The 19625-nt window shown below is 43.2% G+C and overlaps 1 protein-coding gene across 2 annotated transcripts in view; it reads right to left on the bottom strand.

Annotated features, from left to right (window-relative positions):
* Nucleotides 1–1709: 1709 nt before the first annotated feature.
* PTPRO (protein tyrosine phosphatase receptor type O) overlaps nucleotides 1710–19625 on the bottom strand; it is a 164310-nt gene continuing 146394 nt past the window's right edge. For both annotated transcript variants that reach the window (XM_087968683.1, XM_087968684.1), the window contains 5 exons: nucleotides 18644–18766; nucleotides 16728–16882; nucleotides 14523–14658; nucleotides 10975–11095; nucleotides 1710–3089 (listed from right to left, as the gene is read on the bottom strand). In XM_087968683.1, coding sequence (XP_087824809.1) covers nucleotides 10991–11095; nucleotides 14523–14658; nucleotides 16728–16882; nucleotides 18644–18766 — 519 coding nt within the window. In that variant the 3' untranslated portion in view covers nucleotides 1710–3089; nucleotides 10975–10990. The remainder of the gene's footprint in view (nucleotides 3090–10974; nucleotides 11096–14522; nucleotides 14659–16727; nucleotides 16883–18643; nucleotides 18767–19625) is intronic.

Here is a 19625-nt window from a genome sequence, read left to right as displayed (position 1 = left end):
GATCCAGATTGTTGGGGGCAATAGGTTGATTCTGTAAACCGCTTAGAGAGGGCTGTAAATCACTGTAAAGCAGTATATAAGTCTAAGTGCTATTGCTACTGCTAATGCCTTAATCACTAAACCAAGGTGACTATCAAAGGGGTGTTATTCTCTTAGCAAAACTTGATAGACTAAAGAACGCTACCCTTGGGCTGAATAGCAAGAATCCCGATGATGTATATAGTATTGACAAAGAGAAGGTTCATTTACAAGAAATCTCCAACCTGAGGAATAGAGATTGTATCTAGGCTAAACTTGTGTGACATTACTGAATAAGCTGCCCAAGGTGGCCTTAGAGGGTGCAAGAGGTTTTTATAATGGAGGTAGCTACTAACTTGGGTTGCTGTAAAAAAAAGGATTGATGAATTCATGGAAGATAAATGCATCAGAGCTATTGAAGGCGCCTTGCTAACGCCTAGGTTGGGAACAGTCTCCTGTCAAATACTTGGTGAAGAAAACAGTAGTGGTGGAGATATATTATACCAAACTAGGTATTGACATCAGTGCTAGAAAGGAACAGGATTTGCTCTTATTTTTATATACTAATGACTTGCATATAAAGGAGAATATTTGTAGCCCAGGGTTGAAATGAGAGGTCCTTGGTGTTCTTTGAGCTTGCTCGCTTTCTTGCAGACATTTCATTACCCAAACTAGGTAACATCATCAGTGCTAGTGACTTGCCTTGTCAATTTTAATGGGAGTAGTCTTGGTTCCTTGATTGGGTTGTTTACTGTTAGCTTGTTTGTCTGCATTGGTGATTCCTTGATTGGGGTTTGTTTATTGATTATTAGTCTAGTATTGATGTTAACTTCTGCTCTTATGGGTGTTGATAGTAGGGAGGTGTTTTGGTCTTTTTGTTTCTCTTTTGGCTTTTTGATTGTCTCTTTTAAGTGGTATGTAGATGTTCTTTATCTCTATGTGCCCATCGATGGCTGATTTATCTCAGTGCCAGGCTTCCTGGAATACTCTACCATTTTTGGGCTTAGCTTGATCTAGGATGCTCACAGTTTCCCAATTGAAACCATGATTGATACTGCACATGCTGTGAAATTAGGGACTTTTCATCATGTCTTCTAAATGCTAGTTGGTGTTCATGGAGGCACTCTGCTTGTTTGTCCTACATAGTAGCTGTTACAGTCCTTACACTCTGTGTTGTATGCTTTTTTTCTTCTGGGGCTAAGATAGATAGACAAAACTAATCAAGGAACTACCAATGTAGACAAATAAGCTAACAAGAAACAAAAGCCTCATTAAGAATTCACCAAAACCTCCCCCGCCAACACTGACAAGGCAAGCCACTAGTATATAAAATAGGAACAAACCCTACTCCCTTTTAGCACTGATGATGTTACCTAGTTTAGTAATGAAACATCTGCAAGAAAACCACAAAGCTTCAAAGAGCATCAAGGACCGCACAGTTCAACCCTGAACTACAAATATTCTCTTATATCAAGAAGTATATGATAATTTGTGACCATTTTGAAGAGTATATGAAAGTTTGTGCCCATTTTCAGAGCTTCTATAGAAAACCCAGGGGCCCATCTTATGCAAATAAATTCAGACGGTTTCATGAGTAAATAGAGATTGTAGATCAAGTCGTTTCCATCCTAGTCCGGTGCTTTAACATGGCGCCCTAATACAACACAAGTATACATTTGCTTCTATCGTATAAATCCAGCACATCCCTTCTTGGCATATTTAATGTTCTTTCCTGTAGACTCAGGACTCATTTCAGAAGTTTTCAATGAAATGGAAGTTAAACCAAAGAGCGGAAAGCAGGTCACATCAAAAACACCACCAATGCCTTCGCCGAGAGCATTCATATCACAACAAAACGACACATGGAATTGATACAAAAACCAAAGAAAAGGGGACAGCAAACCCCAGAGCTCGTCACATTAACTTTTCCAGGAGAAAATTTATGCCCTGCAATAAACCGAAGCCTGGCACTTGATAGTAACGGTTGAACGAAGCAATCATTTGCATGCACCAAGCACGCCAAAAGAAACCCTTGTTAGTATCCTTTGACATTTTTTTTCAGCATGTTGGCACCATTAAGTTGCATCCTGCATGGCACCTTTTCTCTCTGCCCCAAATGACAAGCATCTTATTTTTCTTTTTCTTTACACAGAAGCGAACAGAACCAAACAAATGGCGAAAGTCTATGCAGCAAAGACAACTAAAAATCAGTACACCCATGGTGCTCATCCTTCCAGTGAGTCCTACCTAGTATAGCACCTTGTGGCTATCCATAGTTCCACTCTGAATCTAAGGGCACAGGAATTTCTCTCCCCACTTGGCAGTATAGGTAAAAGAACACTTTGATTCAGGGCTTCCCAAATCGCTGTGAAAGGATAACAGTGACCTTTGACCCTTTAAGAAGTTGCAGTTAATGCTGAAATCTGCTCCTTCAACTTCTAGCTTTGGAGTAGGCGAGTTTTAAGGGTGTACTCTTTCTTGAGTCTCCTTGCTGGGGAGTTCTGCCGAGGATGTTGTGTCAGTAGCAATGTTTCAGCTTTTCTTCCAGCTTCTACAATCTTCCTTGCTTGCTAATGAGTTATTATCTCAATGCTAACCCTGTCTGTTCCTGTGTTTGATAGAGTCCATCCACGTACATGGAGAAAGCCCGCGGCAGTTTGGACTGAATCTGGAATAATATTGCACATTCGGTAACCTTTAAGTTTAACCTGCGCATTAAATTAAAACATATTAAACAAATTTGTTTCAGAAACAACAGAAAATGATCCAGAGCATGTTACATTTATGCACATCATTAGATTGTCCCTTTGAGGTGCTACCCCAAGTTGTTTGGTCCTGTTATTAACTTTAAAAAAATTGATCAAGAGTCCAGACAAGACACTGCAGGTCCCTTAAGGCTATGTTTCCCCAGAACTTCTGGATGTAAAATATACTTTTCTTTTCATTTGTCCACGTACTGCAAAGCAGCTCTTGTCCATGGCAAATCAGAAAGCAGTTAACAAAAACCAAAGAGAAGGGGGAGAGAATTAAAATTTGAAGCCGAGGAAGATGGATGCATTTCACAGCTTCATCTGTAAGAAAGAGAAAGAAAGAAAAAAGGAAATAATAGTAATAATTTGGTCCCCTTTGGAAGAACAACAATACTTTAATATTGATAGATCATCCACCTGTTATTAAACAGTTATACAATTCAGTGAAATCATTCTCGGGTGATTAGTTAAATTTTGCAGATTCATTCCTTAAATCAGTATTTCTCAACCTCGACAACTTAAAGAATGTGTGGATTTGAATTTCCAGAATTCCCCAGACAGCCATACTGGCAATTCTAGGAATTGAAGTCCACACATCTTTAAGTTGCCAAGTTTGCGAAACACTGCCTTAAATAAACCAACATTTTTGTAAAAGAGTCTTGAAGGTAAAATAGCCTTTGATAATGTATGAATGTATGAATGCTGCACATAGACACCTTGACATATATTCTTCTTTCCTGAAAGTAAATTTTCCCTCAGCAAGCCTGTTGCTGCTAGAGTTTTACAAATATAGAAGCTCCAGTCAGATTTTAATCTTTTGAACACACAAACCTATTTGCCTATCACATGCTCTCAAGCTACTTATTCCCATCTTTGCATGACCGGATGTAGTTTTATTCACCCAGTTTTTCCCTTTCAGAAGGGAACTCAGAGCACTGTATTGGTTTCATATTTAATTTACCTTTTGTATTGATACCCATGTTAATTATTTTCAGCTACTTAAATCCTTCTGTTGGGAAAAAAACATCTTTGCAAGCTTCCAATTTGCCAGTATCTTGAACAGAAGCTCGGAGAATTCTAACTGGCTCTCTACAACGTATATAGTACATGTATGCCACTTTGAGTTCTTGAATGAAAGGAAGGATACCCATCCAATTAATCAATCGGTTCAGTAAAAGATGAATAGGCAAAAAAAGTTCAATGGGATCCATTTTCCACCATTTTAAAGAAAACAGGACTAACTTGTAACTTTCCAACATGGCCTTTGGGAGGTATTTATTTATATCTTATGTTGGTATTTGTTACGAACTAAGCAAACGCATTGGTTTTGAATCCTAATAGTTTTACTTCCACAGCAGGCTCGTAATCCTGCACTTCTCATTGGCCCGCAGTTAGCAGATCGTGATTGGTCGTCTCTGGCTAATCTGATTGGCTGACAGTGGGTCACCACCAATTGGACGCTTCCAGCGCGGCAAACTTGAATCATTGGACATTGTGACAGCAGCCAGCTCTATAAAAGGAGCTGCTGCTGCCCAAGCGTTGTTCTCTTTCTGAAGTCACTAATAAAGAGTTGAGTCACTATTCGATGTCTTGTCTCCGTTCCTTGCGCCCACTCCTCCAGATCTAACACTGGCGACGAGGATGGGATGCGGAGACGATAGAGCTGACTGAGCACTCGCTGAGCACCAAACAGAGCACGTAGCTAAGAGCGCACCCGCTAGCGACAGAATGACCAGCAGCGCCATACCACCCGCTCCATTTGACCCGGCTAACGAAGACTGGGACTCGTATATGGACAGGTTCCAGATGTTCCTGGAGACCAACCATCTAAAAGTTGCTACGCCTGGCAAGAAAGCGAGCTGTATTCCTGACCCATTGCGGGCCTGCCGTTTTTAAAATGGCAAAAGCACTTGTGAAACCGGCCGAAGTCAAGACAATGGATTGGGACAACCTCGCGCTGATCCTCCGGGCCCATTATGCACCAGCGGTGCCAACACTCATCAGAAGACACGAGTTTTACCAGAGGGACCAACAGAAAGGCGAGAGTGTTGGAGACTTCATCGCTGATCTCAGGAACCTGGCGGGACTTTGTGGCTTCGCAAACCTCGAGGAAGCCTTGAGAGACCGAATTGTTCTGGGCCTAGAAGACCCTACGACCCAGAGCAAAATTATGGCGAAGGGTGACATCGGCCTCGCAGATGTCATCGCCGATGCTACTGCAGCAGAAGCAACCAGGAAATCAGCCGCTCGAATGTGCTGAGCGAACGCACCGCACCGCCAACTCGCCAGTGACACTACGCCTTTCTCCGAGAAGCACACAACGACCACCCACCATGAAGACCTCGAATCCTCATCAGAAAGCGAGGAAGAGGAGGTCAACCGCCTCAGGTCAGAACGCGACCAACGAGACCAGCGGAACCCTAAATCTTCGCGGCAATGTGCTGGATGCAGGGTAATCACCTGCGGTCAGACTGCAAATTCCTAGACGCACTCTGCCATTTCTGTGGAAAGAGGGGCCACATCGCAAAAGTATGCAGAAGCAAACGAGGATCCAGCCCAAACCGAAGAGAATATAATTTTTGGCAGACAACAGGCACCCCACCAATAACTCGGGACCGTCTAAACAACCAATGGAGCCACTACCACTACAGAAATAGAGCACCTGCCAATTCAACTAGACAAGAAGAGACCCATCAAACCATCACCATTGGCCACGCTTCATCCCTGGATGCAAGGAAAATCCGAGTGAAGGTCACTATTGCAAATCAACCATGTGTTATGGAGGTCGACTCCGGGTCATCCTTATCAATGGTCTCTTGAAAAACCCTCAAACAGCTGATCCCTGACATCCGTCACCAGGACCTCAGCACTCAAAAATCATATTAAAGACTACCAAGGAAACAGAATCCCAGTTGCCGGTACCAGCCACGTCCAAGTATCTTTCAAAGACCACACTGCAACTCTTCCTCTTACCATCGTCGATCGAGATCGGCCCAGTTTGCTAGGCTTGCAGTGGTTCGTGCCGCTAGGAATTGAACTAGCAGGCATCCACCAGACCGGAAGCGATGACTGGGAAGCAGCCCTCGTCCAGGAATTCCAGGACGTGTTTACCGAGGAACTAGGCAAGTACAAAGGATCCCCCATATCGTTTAATCTCAGCCCTGGTGTTGCGCCCATTCGCTTTAAGCCTCGTCGAGTGCCATTTGCACTCAAGCCAAAGATTGATGAACAATTGGACAAATTAATAGCCCAGGGCATGTTGGAACTGATTGACCACGCCCGATGGGAGACCCCAATTGTAACCCCATAAAACTTGACGGATCCTTGAGAATTTGTGGGGACTACCGGGCCACCCTAAATCATGCGCTTCAGCAGAGCGCTTACCCGTACCTGTGGTCCAACACCTTCTTCATTCCTTGGGAGGTGGAAAAATATTTGCAAAATTGGACCTAGCCCAGGCGTACCAGCAGCTGCCCGTAGATGCACAGACTGCAGAAGCCCAGACTATAGTCACGCACAGGGGTGCATTCAAGTGTAATAGACTCCAATTTGGAGTGAGTGTAGCACCGGCATTTTCCAAAGTCTGATGGAGAGACTGTTACAGGGCATAAAAGGGGTTGTGCCCTACTTCAATGATGTCTTGATAGCTGCCCCCACTAGAAGCCTCTTAGAAAAACGACTCAGAATGGTTCTCCAGAAATTCAAAGACGCTGGCCTGAAGGTCAAGAAAGACAAGTGCCCACTATGTACTGAGAGGGTTGAATTCCGGGGTACCTTCTTGACAAACAAGGAATTCACCCTACTGAGAAAAAACTAGCTGCCATAAAAATGCCCCAAGACCTAGGAATAAAACAGATCTCCAAGCCTTCCTGGGACTCATTAATTTTTATAACATCTTCTTGCCCCAGAAAGCAACCGTTGCTGAACCCCTGCATAGGCTCCTCGACAAGAAGGCGTCCTGGATCTGGGGACACCGGGAAGAATGAGCCTTTCAGCAAGTTAAAGACCTTTTAACTTCAGATGCTGTATTAATGCAATATAACGAGACTTTACCTTTAACTGTCACCTGCGACGCCTCACCGTTTGGAGTAGGAGCCATCTTGAGCCACGTCCTGCCAAACGGAACTGAGGCACCTATTGCATTTTTTTCAAGAACCTTATCTAAAACCGAGAGAAACTATAGCCAACTCGATAAAGAGGCTCTCGCTATCGTGTCTGCGATCAAACGATTCCATGAGTATGTATACGGAAGACCCTTTGCCATAATCACCGATCACAAACCATTACTTGGCATCTTAGCGGAGACAAACCAACTCCCACATTTTATCACCCAGAATGACACGTTGGTCAGAGTTTCTGGCTGCATACAATTACCAACTACTACACCGCCCGGAAAAGCCATTCCCCACGCTGACGCCTTGAGCCATTCTCCGCTTCCAGAAGTCATAAGCCCCAACTCCAACCCTAGCTGCACTACAAATAGAAACTCTTCCTTCACCACCCCTGACTGCATGGGACATCGCCTCGGAAACAAAGAAAGATCCTTGTTTGGCACGAGTCCTCAGCTGGGTGGAAAGAGGTTGGCCTGACAATGAACCCAGCGACGTCCTTAAGCCTTTCAAAAACTGACAGACAGAACTTTTCTCCCAAAAAGGATGCATCTTGTGGGAGAAAGAGTCATAATCCCTGAGAGACTACAGCATAAAGTTCTAAAACTCTTGCACGATGGACACCCAGGCATCGTGCGCATGAAGGCACTGGCAAGGAGCTACACATGGTGGCCAGGTATAGATAAGCAAATAGAGACCTGGGTGGCCACCTGTACCAAATGTCAGGAAACTCGCTCAGCTCCACCAAAAGCCCCACCGACTGAATGGGAAACGCCTCGAGGTCCTTGGTCCCGTATCCACATCGATTTTGCGGGACCCACCAAGGGACACACATTTCTTATAACAGTAGATGCCTATTCCAACTGGCTGGAGGTCCACAAAATGAAGAGCAACACCACAGAAGCAGTTGTTTAAAAACTAAATAGACTATTCGCTACGCACGGGTTGCCAGATGTCCTGGTCTCAGATAATGGCCCCCAATTCACTGCTCTAGCATTTGAACAGTACCTAGCAGACCGGGAATACTCCATGCTTTAACATCGCCAGCTCACCCGGCGGCCAATGGCAGGGCTGAGCGCATGGTCCAATTCATAAAGAAAACGCTACACAAGATGGAACATGGGGACATCGATGACAAGGTGACCAGGATGCTTCTCCTCCAGCATATCACCCCAAGCAGCACCACAAACAGAACCCCAGCCGAACTGCTCATGGGCCGAAAACTTCGCTCACATCTTGATCGCCTACACCCTGCCTACACGCCGGAAAAGGCCCTGGGGTCCAGCAGCAGGTGTCGCACATTCAAGGTAGGCGACCTAGTCTTTGCAAAAACTTTTCCGGTGACCCATTGTGGGTCCCTGCTACCGTAACCCAACCTACGGGCCCTCGATCCTACCGTTTACAAACTGATGATGGGAAAACGTGGAAGCGCCACATCGACCAACTTCGCTCCCGACTAGCACCTACCCCGTCACAAGCCCAGAATTTCAAACCGGGGGAGGGAAACCGAAGGGACCAGAAGAGAATTAGCATACGACCCAGTAAGCGAAAACCAGCAATCAGCACAACCAACCCGGGATACTCACCTGCCGAAGGAAAACCAAGCCAGATGATCGCCTCACCACAAAGCAGTACCGCGACTGAAGCAAATCCAAGGAATCCGAATGACAGCCGTGACAGAAGCAGAGATGACAACCCCGAGTCACCCAGCGAAGAGGTTGGACTATTGTTGCCATTAAGTTCAGCACGCAGCCCACCGGAACCAGAGCCAGAGCAAAGACCGGTGGAGCAACGCAGATCGAGTAGACAGGTGAAGCGACCTGCCTATTTGGAAGAATACATCACCCCACCCTCAGACGGAACCTAGGGGGAGGGTGTTTACGAACTAAGCAAACGCATTGGTTTTGAATCCTAATAGTTTTACTTCCACAGCAGGCTCGTAATCCTGCACTTCTCATTGGCCCGCAGTTAGCAGATCGTGATTGGTCGTCTCTGGCTAATCTGATTGGCTGACAGCGGGTCGCCGCCGATTGGATGCTTCCAGCGCGGCAAACTTGAATCATTGGACATTGTGACAGCAGCCAGCTCTATAAAAGGAGCTGCTGCTGCCCAAGCGTTCGTTCTCTTTCTGAAGTCACTAATAAAGAGTTGAGTCACTATTCGATGTCTTGTCTCCGTTCCTTGCGCCCACTCCTCCAGATCTAACAGTATTCTAATTAGGTTATAATCCTGTTGCTTTTGAATTGACTTTCAAACTATTTTGATTACCTGTCTTGGATAGAAACAGAGGTGGTATTCAGCAAGTTCTGACCAGTTCTGGAGAACCGGCAGCGGAAATTTTGAGTAGTTCAGAAAACCGGCAAATATCACCTCTGACTGGCCCCGCCCCTATCTATTCTCTGCCTCCCAAGTCCCAGATGATTGGCTGGGTCTTCTTTGGTTGCCCTGCACAGGAGAATGGAGCTGGAAAGCAGGTTAGTGGGGTGGAGAGGGAATAGGGATTTTGCAGTATCCTTCCCCTGCCACGCCCACTGAGCCAAGCCACACCAACAGAACCGGTAGTAAAAAATTTTGAATCCTACCACTGGATAGAAAGCAGGATATAAACAAATAACACAAGAGAAGCTTAAGCTCTTTAACTCAGAACTGAATCAAAGTCCATTTGGGTAGACATTTATATACTTGCCCATCGTATGGCTCCCTCTGATGGTGACCATTATGGAAAGGAGCCATCTTTGCTAGGGTCTTTCAGTAGCCAGACCTTTTAATGGTCCTTAAACATTTCAGGAAATTGCTTTGTGGTTAATTTGGCTGCTCATTAACAAATGCAAATCGACAATGTACTGCGTTAACACTTTCTTTTTTTAGCAATGATCACTGCTGTTGCTGTGCTAATGTTTTATGTCGCCTACTGGAAGATTTTTTTAATAGATTAGCTGTTGTCCCCTTAAGAAATGTAATAATATAAATATATCATTATATATTGCTTTTTGAAGTAAAAAAAAAATGGATCCAAACAGGCTGCCTTGATGCAGGTTTCTGGTCTCTGCCAGGTCATAGCAGAGTGTGGCAGCAGCCCCCCCCCCAAAAAAAGGCAATGCAATCATAGGCGGCATTAACAGAGGGATAGAATCAAAATCACGTGAAGTACTAGTACTGCTTTATAAAACTTTAGTGAGACCACACTTGGAATATTGCATCCAATTTTGGTCACCATATTATTAACAAAAGGTAGACACTCTGAAAAGAGTGCAGAAAAAAAGCAACAAAGGTGATTAGAGGGCTGGAGGCTAAAATATATGAAGAACAGATGCAGGAATTGGGTTTGCCTAGTCAAGTGAAAAAGAAGGGCTAGCGGGGTGACATGATAGCAGCGCTTCAATATTTGAGGGGCTGCCACAAAGAAAAGGGGGCTCAATTTTCCAAAGCTTCTGAGGGCAGGACAAGAAGCAACAGATGGAAACTAATCAAGGAGAGAAGCAATCAAAACTTCCTGACAGTGAGAACCATTAACCAGTGGAAGAGCTTGTCCTCAGAAGTTGTAGAGGCTCCATCACTGGAGGCTTTTAAGAAGAGACTGGACATCCGCTTGTCTGGAATGGTAGAGGGCAATGATGGCTAACCTTTATGGCACCGAGTGCCCAAAGTGCATGCGCATCCCCAAAATGCAATGCGCCCTGCCCATGTGCATGCCCCTCGCATGTCCCCCTCCCCCACATGTGTGCACACATCCCTGCGTATGTGTCCCACCCCCTGCGCATGCACGGCAGAGACCCGAAGACCAGCTGGCTGGTGGGTGTTCCGTGTGCATGCACAGCTGAGCTGGGGCGACATCTTGCACGCATGCCATAGGTTTGCCATCACAAATATAGGGGCTCCTGCTCATGAAGGGGGGTTGGATTAGATGACCTTTCCAACTCTGTTATTCTGTAAAGGGCAGCCTGTAGCTAAGGCTTGTTTATGGAGCTTCTCTGCAAAGCCCAGAAAGATGTATATAAAGACCTCACAGTAATATGCATGGCTGCAGTGGCCTTTGCCTAAGCAACACGCATGAGCCCATGGGAACACAACCAGAAAAGTAAAGGTTCTCAACTTACCACCTGTGACCTGGAATTATGACTTGCTGACATTCTCATATATGACATCGCTAATGCAAAACTGCTGCTTCTTCTTTAGCCACATCAGTTGCACACACTGGTGAATAAAAATGTATTGTTCCTGTAGAAAGAGACCCAAAACACCTCCAGTCACCCATATATATTTATGGTAGGTCCCCTGCTTTCCAATACATTTGGGCTGCTGTCCTTTAGTCAACTTTATTACAGGATTTTTCATCAACGTTCCTAGAATTGTCAGCATCAAAAACAAAACAAAAAAAATCTTGGCTTTATTTCCTCCAGAATTCAGATTGGAATGTTAATTAATTAATATCTGAATATTAATATTCAGATTGGAATATTTATGATTTTATTAATGTTCTGATCTCTTTAATTATTGTGTGTGTAAACCAGCATTTCCCAACCTTAGCCATTTTAACATAGGTGGACTTCAACTCCCAGAATACCCCAGCCAGCATTGCAAGATTTGCAAGACTGTCTAGGACAGGGGTCTCCAACCTTGGCAACTTTAAGGCTTGCGGACTTCAACTCTCAGAATTCCTAAGCCAGCAAAGCTGGGAGTTGAAGTCCACAAGTCTTAAAATTGCTAAGGTTGGAGACCCCTGGTCTAGGAGATATTACAGTTTTCAGGGACTTCAAAAATGTCCTTCGAAGTGCCCATCTACTATTTGTGAGCTCACAACATTTGCTTCTGTTTCATCAAGGAGGCTTATGAGCCACGTGGTGAACCAGGAGGATTAATTTTCCACTGTATAAAGAAACCTGAAACCAGGTGGAAAGAGAATGATGTTTGCTTTGCAGGTTTATATTGAAATGAATTCAGAAGAGCTGCTCTGAATTTGCTCCTGAAAGGGAAACTGACATCTCGTGGCCAAATAGATGCATTTTCATAGCTTGTGCTGGACATGAGAACAGATACGCTATATTGCATGAATAAATGGATTAGGAGGTTAGAACAGGGGTCCTCAACCCCTAATCTGTGGACTGACACTGGTCTACAGCATGCCAACAATTGGGCCATGCAAACAATCAAAGTCCCATCCACAGGATGCAGGCAGCACACAAATCCACTCCCTGTCTGGTCCACGGAAAAACCTCTCTCCATGGAATCGATCCCTGGTACCCAAAAGGTTGGAGGCCACTGGGTTAGAACACCTTTTCCAATTTTGTGTCATTCTAGATCTAGAACTACCATATCTCAACTAGAAAAAATCAGATGACCACCAGGTGGCAGCCAAGAAATACATTAACTCTTTACTGTCACCACTTGGTGGTTCTGAATATTTGCAGCCCACATCCGAGTGGTGATCTGGCACTAACGGGCTTGTGTAGAGGTGGTATTCAGCAGGTTCTGACCAGTTCTGGAGAACCGGTAGTGGAAATTTCGAGTAGTTCGGAGAACCAGCAAATACCACCTCTGACTGGCCCCGCCCCCATCTATTCTCTGCCTCCCGAGTCCCAGCTGATTGGCTGGGTCTTCTTTTGTTGCCCTGCACAGGAGAACGGAGCTGGAAAGCAGGTCCGTGGGAATGGGATTTTGCAGTAACCTTCCCCTGGAGTGGGGAGGGAATGGAGTCTTTCCCTGCCAGGCCCACCAAGCCACACCCACAGAACCAGGAGTAAAACATTTTGAATCCCACCACTGCAATTGAACTGTCACGCTGGGAAACAGCTGATTTGGAATTCCTGCTGGAATGTGGGACGAATTCAATAGGGCATTAAACAGAAGTCTTATCCTAAAAACAAAACTCAGGAACAGTAAACCTGTACATCTTAGTGTTGGGGATACAGCTTCCCAGATTGTAAGCTGTGATAAAGCATGCTTTTAAATTCCTCTCCAACTCCACAATTTTTCTTCTACTACCCCGAACTGGCCAGTCCAACGCATCATATATCCTGCTCTTCGGGGTTTCGTGCTGCCAGGCATTTGGGGCATTCCATACTTGATTTGCTGAAGCATGACAGCACCCTACTGTGGTTGTGTGTAAGGAGAGAAGGAGGCAAGGCATAACATTGTTATGCCAGAGGAGCAGGAGGTTTGACCAGCTGGCAAACAGCAGGGTTTCAGCATCCCTACAGAAGTTGGCAATATCTCATCCGTGGATATTTCGGAAGAAAAGTTAATTGAGAGCAACTCAACAAGCAAATGGGAAATGGAGGTATCTAAAAGGACCAGCGTCAGACCTGACCTTCAAGGTTGCAACAATGACTTGGATGCATAAGGACTAGCCAAGAGAATTGTTTTGGAAAAGTGGAAAAGTATTATTATCCCACGTGAAATACTGGATTCAAGGAATTTTTATCTTTTTTTTTTTTTTTGAAAAGGCTATTTTAAAACCAACACAATATATTTCCCTCTGGCCCGGATTTTGTAGTATTTTACAAGAATGAACAATTTTATGCCTAACTTGATACAGTCTTATGAATATATTTAACGGATGTATATCAATGTAATATGTCCCTGTTTACTTTTTTTCCCTCCTATTTGTTTGCGTGGGTTTTTTTTTATGCTGGATGGTTTTGTAACTAAACAAATAATTGAGTTGTTGGGTTTGTGAACTCATCATTCTATACATTGTTGTCTGTAATTTTTAAAAAATTGTAATAGAATTATTTTTTTAATAAAAACACTTGGATTACGATGCAAATAGCAGTGTAAATTTGCGGCTGGACTGTACCATCTCAGATTGCAGCGGGTTTTTTTTGGGAGGGGTGGGGGGTTAGGGTCATGTTTGAATTCTCTCTCAGAAATTAACAACTGCTCATAAAAAAATAGCACGTCAAGGAGTTGGTTCTAGATTGTGTGTGTATGAACTGTATGTCTGCCCACACAGATATACATGACCCAAATCCACCTCAGTAATGAACCGTCTTTGCATATTAACCCTTTGAGACAGCCCAAGAAATAGGCATGGTTCCTACCAGGGTTTTTATAGTTGCAGGGTAGAATAACAGAACCTTGAAAGCCTGCCAGAGTTTCTTTCTGCCCCATCTTATACCTCTTTTTATACCAAATCAAAGTGGGGTTCTTGAAGTTCTGTCTCATGTTTTCCTCTTTCTTAGGACTGAAAGATCTTTCCTAAAAGTTGTCTCCCTTAACGGTTCACTCCTTCCTTCTGCATTCCCAAGGCTAGGTCTACATCCCTTCCCACTGCATGATTGAGGCCGTTTTCTCTCAGCCTGACCCACCACCCAAGACTGTTGAGGTAGAAGGAACACTGTACATTGCCTTGAATTCCTGAATGAAAATTGGGATAAATCTAATAAATAAATAGGCAAAAAGGATAGTGATGATGCTATGTTTGCACTCTCACAGATGTTCACCCTTTGTAGGTACAGCTGTTTTATCTTCTCCCCCGGTTTCAATTCTTCCCATTTATGCCAGTTATTTCTTTTATAGTGTGATGTTCAATATTCTACATTTTCTAGTCATCATTCTAGCCATGTGTCTCAGGAATGAAAGGAAGCCTCAAGCAAATAAATGAATTAAATTGGCTGTTTAAAACATGCGTAAGTAAAAGTCATACCTCTGTCTGAACCATGGACATCCGATAAGACCTCATATCGGACACCATTCCCAATATATCTACAAATTCATGATCGTGAATGTGTTGTAAAAGCCGGTCTAATGCTATGAAGGTCCCAGTTCGTCCCACACCAGCACTGCAAAACAAACATAACATTATACACCATTGCTTCTGAGGTGAGAAATATGGCTATTCCTATTTTGTTCTGGGAAATCTTATAAACTGCATAAGAATAGAATACTTTATTGTTACTTTGAACGTATACTAATTGGCATACATTAAAATAAAATTACGTTGCATACAACTCTCAAAGGGTCTCCACCTATAATATAAACATAACAAGATAGATAGATAGATAGATAGATAGATAGATAGATAGATAGATAGATAGATAGATAGATAGATAGATAGATAGATAGATAGATAGATAGATAATAGATAGATAGATAGATAGATAGATAGATAGATAGATAGATAGATAGATAGATAGATAGATACAGTATTATGCATGTACCCACATATATGGAATGGAGAAACAACACATAAATATCCATCATCACAGCATACCATATATCCTGCCATCTAATGTTCGTTACTATTACAACATATTCTTTGGTAAGTGCTAATGATTTTTAAAGCATTTCTCCTAATAATACACAACAGACGGAGAAAACTCTTAAGTATTCAATAGTGTCATGATTAAAGATGGAGACTGGCCATGCCTATAAGAAAGTGATGATCTTCCATCTTCCAGCACATCATATCTGAGGAAAAGAATAAATCTGGCTGGTTTGACTTTCAAATTTGCAGGTTCCATGTGCAATTCCCTCATGTTTTTCAACATGTTTTGGAGCAGAAAAAGATAAACTCTAGTCCATGCTGTTCAGCACATTCTGATAACCAGTTCCCAAATCCATGGTAAGTTTTATTTTATATTGCTCATCCATCCTTCTACTGCAATTCAACGCCATCTGAAGGAGGGCTTTGGTAGCATTTAAGTCATTCCTTAGAGTTACATCCATGAGCTACTAGACTTCCATAGAAAATTGTGAATCTGAATTAATGGATTTTCTCCTCTCACTGTCAACTAAAAAATACTTCTTTGGTCTTTTTAGTTGCCAGCAGAAAGGGAGTGGGGGAAAGTAGTGCATTCCTCAAATGCTTCAGATAATTGTTAGGTAGCTGGAGCTGTTGGCGCGCAAGATTATTACTGGAGAGCATGATTGGTGACTCTTGGCTATGGATGTGTCCCATTGGAGAATATACATCCAGGGGGTGGGGGGAAGACTAGGGTCAAGGGGGAAATGAATGATGTATCTTAGTGTCGGCTGCACCCAGGTAACTCCAACATGGCCACTCCTAATAAATCATTTTTTTTATTCTGAGAAATGCGGCTAGAGACTTATGATTTGAATGGGGGTGGATTTGTCGGAGCCCTGACACTCACCCAATCTCTTTCCTGACTGGATCATATATTTTCATCTACAGATCTATGGGCAGGAACATTTTGTTTCTGAATTTTGTAAGTTAACCTGACCTTTAGAGTCTCATGATGACAACTATTTTATGTAAATGAATGAAATTGGAGAAAACTATATTCAGACACTGATGGATTATGACTGTATAGGATAATAATAATTAAAACAGACTCTGCTGGATTACAGTATTTTCAGGAGGAGGAGGAAGAAGAGGAGGAAGCAGAAATCTATTTTTTTCTATTCAAATGTAACAGAGCTTACAGACTTAAGTTTAACCTGAAACCACAGAAGCGGATAAAGACATATAGAAATAAAATTCTGGGGTTTTCAGCATAGTGAAAGGATTGCCATGTCCACAATTTATCCCCAAATTAGGAGCTATACATAATGGCACCCTTAAAATGAAGCACTGGTAATATAGGAAGAACTGAGGTGGCAAGCGACAACTTGCAGTGAAACTCCCATTGAAGGATCTTAAAAGGGACAGAAACAGCCTGTCAGTGGAAGAGCCGTTTGACCAACAAGTTGGAGACATCAATGAGTTCTCTACCAAACAGAATGCAAGTTCTAAGAAGGAAAGCTGGCACAGAAAACATATAGCCCTCCGATTCCCCTTCACTGCAAAACAACAACAACACATATTTGGTACTATGCAAGAAGCAACACACAATTGTTCTTCTGGCTATGTTATGTCCACATCTTCCACATCCAGGGGGCAACAACCTACCTGCAGTGTACAACCATGGGCCCCTTGCTTTTCACTGCCTGCTGCCTGACCATCTGTACAAAGTGCAAAATGCTTTCTGCTGCGTTGGTGGGAGGAACACCATGGTCAGGCCAAGAGGTGTAATTAAAATGCATCACGTCCTGCACTTCATCTGCCTGAGTGGAAGGGAAAAAAACACAAAGGTACCAGAATAACATCAGCCTATCGCCAGCAAGTGCTCACTTACACAGGTGAAAATCATCAATGCATAGAGCTGGGTAAGAGTGGAGAGGGTCCAGTCCAACTTTCTACTTTGCAGGGGATAATTAATTTATTTTATTTACATATTAGACTTGTTGGCCTCCCATCTCACCTAGATAAAGTTGCTGGCTAATTAATAAATGGGGATATTTTGTTTTGTTTTTAGCCTGGAGACTAAAACATATGAAAAATGGTCGCAGGATTTGGGTTTGCTAGTCTAGAGAAAAGGACTAGGAGGGACATGATAGCAGTATTTGAGGGGCTGCCACAAAGAGGAGGGGGGTCAATTTATTTTCCAAAGCACAAGAAACAATGGGTGGAAACTAATCAAGGACAGGTAGCAAACTGGAATTAAGGAGAAACTTCCTAACAGTGAGGACAATTAACCAGTGGAACAGCTTGCCTTCAGAAGTTGTGGGTGCTTCATCACTGGAAGTTTTTAAGAAGAGACTGGACAACCACTTGTCTGGATTGGTCTATAGTCTCCTGCCTGAGCAGGAGGTTGGGCTAGAAGACCTCCAAGGTCCCTTCCAGCTCTATTCTGATTCTAGGTAGTCTCAACTTACAACTACAACTGAGTCCATATAAGACTGTTGGGAATCCAGGAATATTCTAATCTAAGAACTGAATGGCGCACTCATCTCTCCCTATAGCAACAGCACTTAGTCTTATATACCGCTTCACAGCCCTTTACAGCCCTCTCTAAGCGGTTTACAGGGTCAGCATTTTGCCCCCAACAATCTGGCTCCTCATTTTACCCACCTTAGAAGGATGGAAGGCTGAGTCAACCTTGAGCCTGGTGGGATTTGAACTGCCAAATTTCAGGCAGTCGGCAGTCAGCGGAAGTAGCCTGCAGTTACTGCACTCTAACCGCAGCTCATCCAAATTTGCTTTATTTCTGCAGTGTAATTTCAACCCAGAGGGAAATAGAGATGGTAACACCCAGGCAACCTTGGCTGATCTTGGAAAAGCAAACTAAGGTCAGATCTACCAGCATGAGATGATTGTGGAATCCCAGAATAATAGACTTCACACTGGGAAATTGAAGGACCACAAAGGGCTATGAGGGCCGTATAATTACTTTTTTGCATATTCAGCGGTATTCGCTGATTTGAAAAAAGACCGTCTGAAGTAAATGAAAACTTAGATGAGCAGGATGTTGAATAGAAACCTACATACACACACACGTCATAGAATGTACAGGTAGTCCTTGATGTACGACCACAATTGGGACCAGAATTTCAGTTGTTAAGCGACTTGTACTCCATTTTACGGCCTTTTTGCCACGGTTGCTAAGTGAATCCTGTGACCATTAATCAAATCTGGCTTTCCCCCTTGATTTTTCTTGTCGGAAGCATTCTGGGAAGGTAGCAAATGGTGATCATATGAGACACACACACACACCCCGGGCACTACAACCATCGCAAATACACGCTGGTTGCCAAGCGCCCAAGTTCTAATCACCTGACTATGGGGATGCTGCAATTGTCATAAGTGGAGGACCCATCGTAAGTCACTTTTTTCCAGTGCCATGCTAACTTTGAGCAATCACTAAACGAATGGTTGTAAGTCGGGGACTACCCGTATAGGGGATTTAAAATTAAGTCCTGAAAGGTATTAATGGAGCAGAATTCCTAACAATTAAAAGCTGCATGATGCCATTTACATTGACCTACATAGCTGATTCTGAAGTTCCTGAACACCCAATCGGCTTGCTCTTCTTCTGACAGCATCTCCACCGTGATGTCTCCATAAAGAACTGGCTCTTCTGCAAAAGGCCAGTAATGGTCACATTTTACCTGGAAAGGAGGGAAAACAAAGCCAAATTACAACCGAGAAACAAATCTCTTAAGAGGGTTTTCCTTTGGCAACCGTCAAAGTTGATGCAGGAATCCAAGGACGGGACTGCAAATCTCTCTATATAAAAACACCACTCATACATCATCACGAAATCTCCAAACCGTAAAGCTTACAAACTAAGAAAGGATTTTTCAAAATGACCATCAGAGCATTAGTATTCATTTCTAACTCGTCTCTACTACTCGATTCTTCATGGCCTATCAATCGTTCGTAGAATTCTTGGGCTTTTTCCACGGAGTCTACTTTAATTTTTCTTTCTTCCCAAGTGATTAGCATTCCCTCTGGGATTAGCCATCTAAATATGATACCTTTTTGGTTTAAATGGTTTGCCAAGAATTTATAATCTCGCCTCTGCTCTCTCACTCTTGGGATTTGTTTAAGCACCAAGATTTCTTTCCTTTGTATGTAATTGTTTCTTCTCTAGAAATTTTATATATAATATCTCGAACTTTCCTTCTGGCAAATCTCACATGGACCTCTTTTTATGTGGATGTTTTATGTTTATGTCGTCTTGCATAATTTGTGCTCACTCTGTATACTTTGTCTAACTCTTTCAGAATATCGTCCCTATCTTTTTCCAATAGGTCTGCTAATATTCCTGCCATCACTTGTTCTAAGTCCTCTTCTTTAGATTCCATTATATTTTGGAATCTTAGATATGCTGCGGCCTTATCCATTTCCAAATATACCAAGGAGTCGCTCATTTCTTTACTCACATTTCTTAATTGCTGACTAACCATTTCCAGCTTCTTTTCCGTTTGTTCCGTTCTTTTCTCAACCTCCTTTATTGTTGATTCA

This window comes from Notechis scutatus, chromosome 6 (assembly GCF_049901735.1).
Source record: "Notechis scutatus isolate UNSWTSFEM ecotype Mainland chromosome 6, rNotScu1.2, whole genome shotgun sequence".
In the NCBI taxonomy this organism is placed as follows: domain Eukaryota; kingdom Metazoa; phylum Chordata; class Lepidosauria; order Squamata; family Elapidae; genus Notechis; species Notechis scutatus.
The sequence above is the reverse complement of the archived record's forward strand: the minus strand, read 5'-3'. Positions and strand labels throughout refer to the sequence as shown.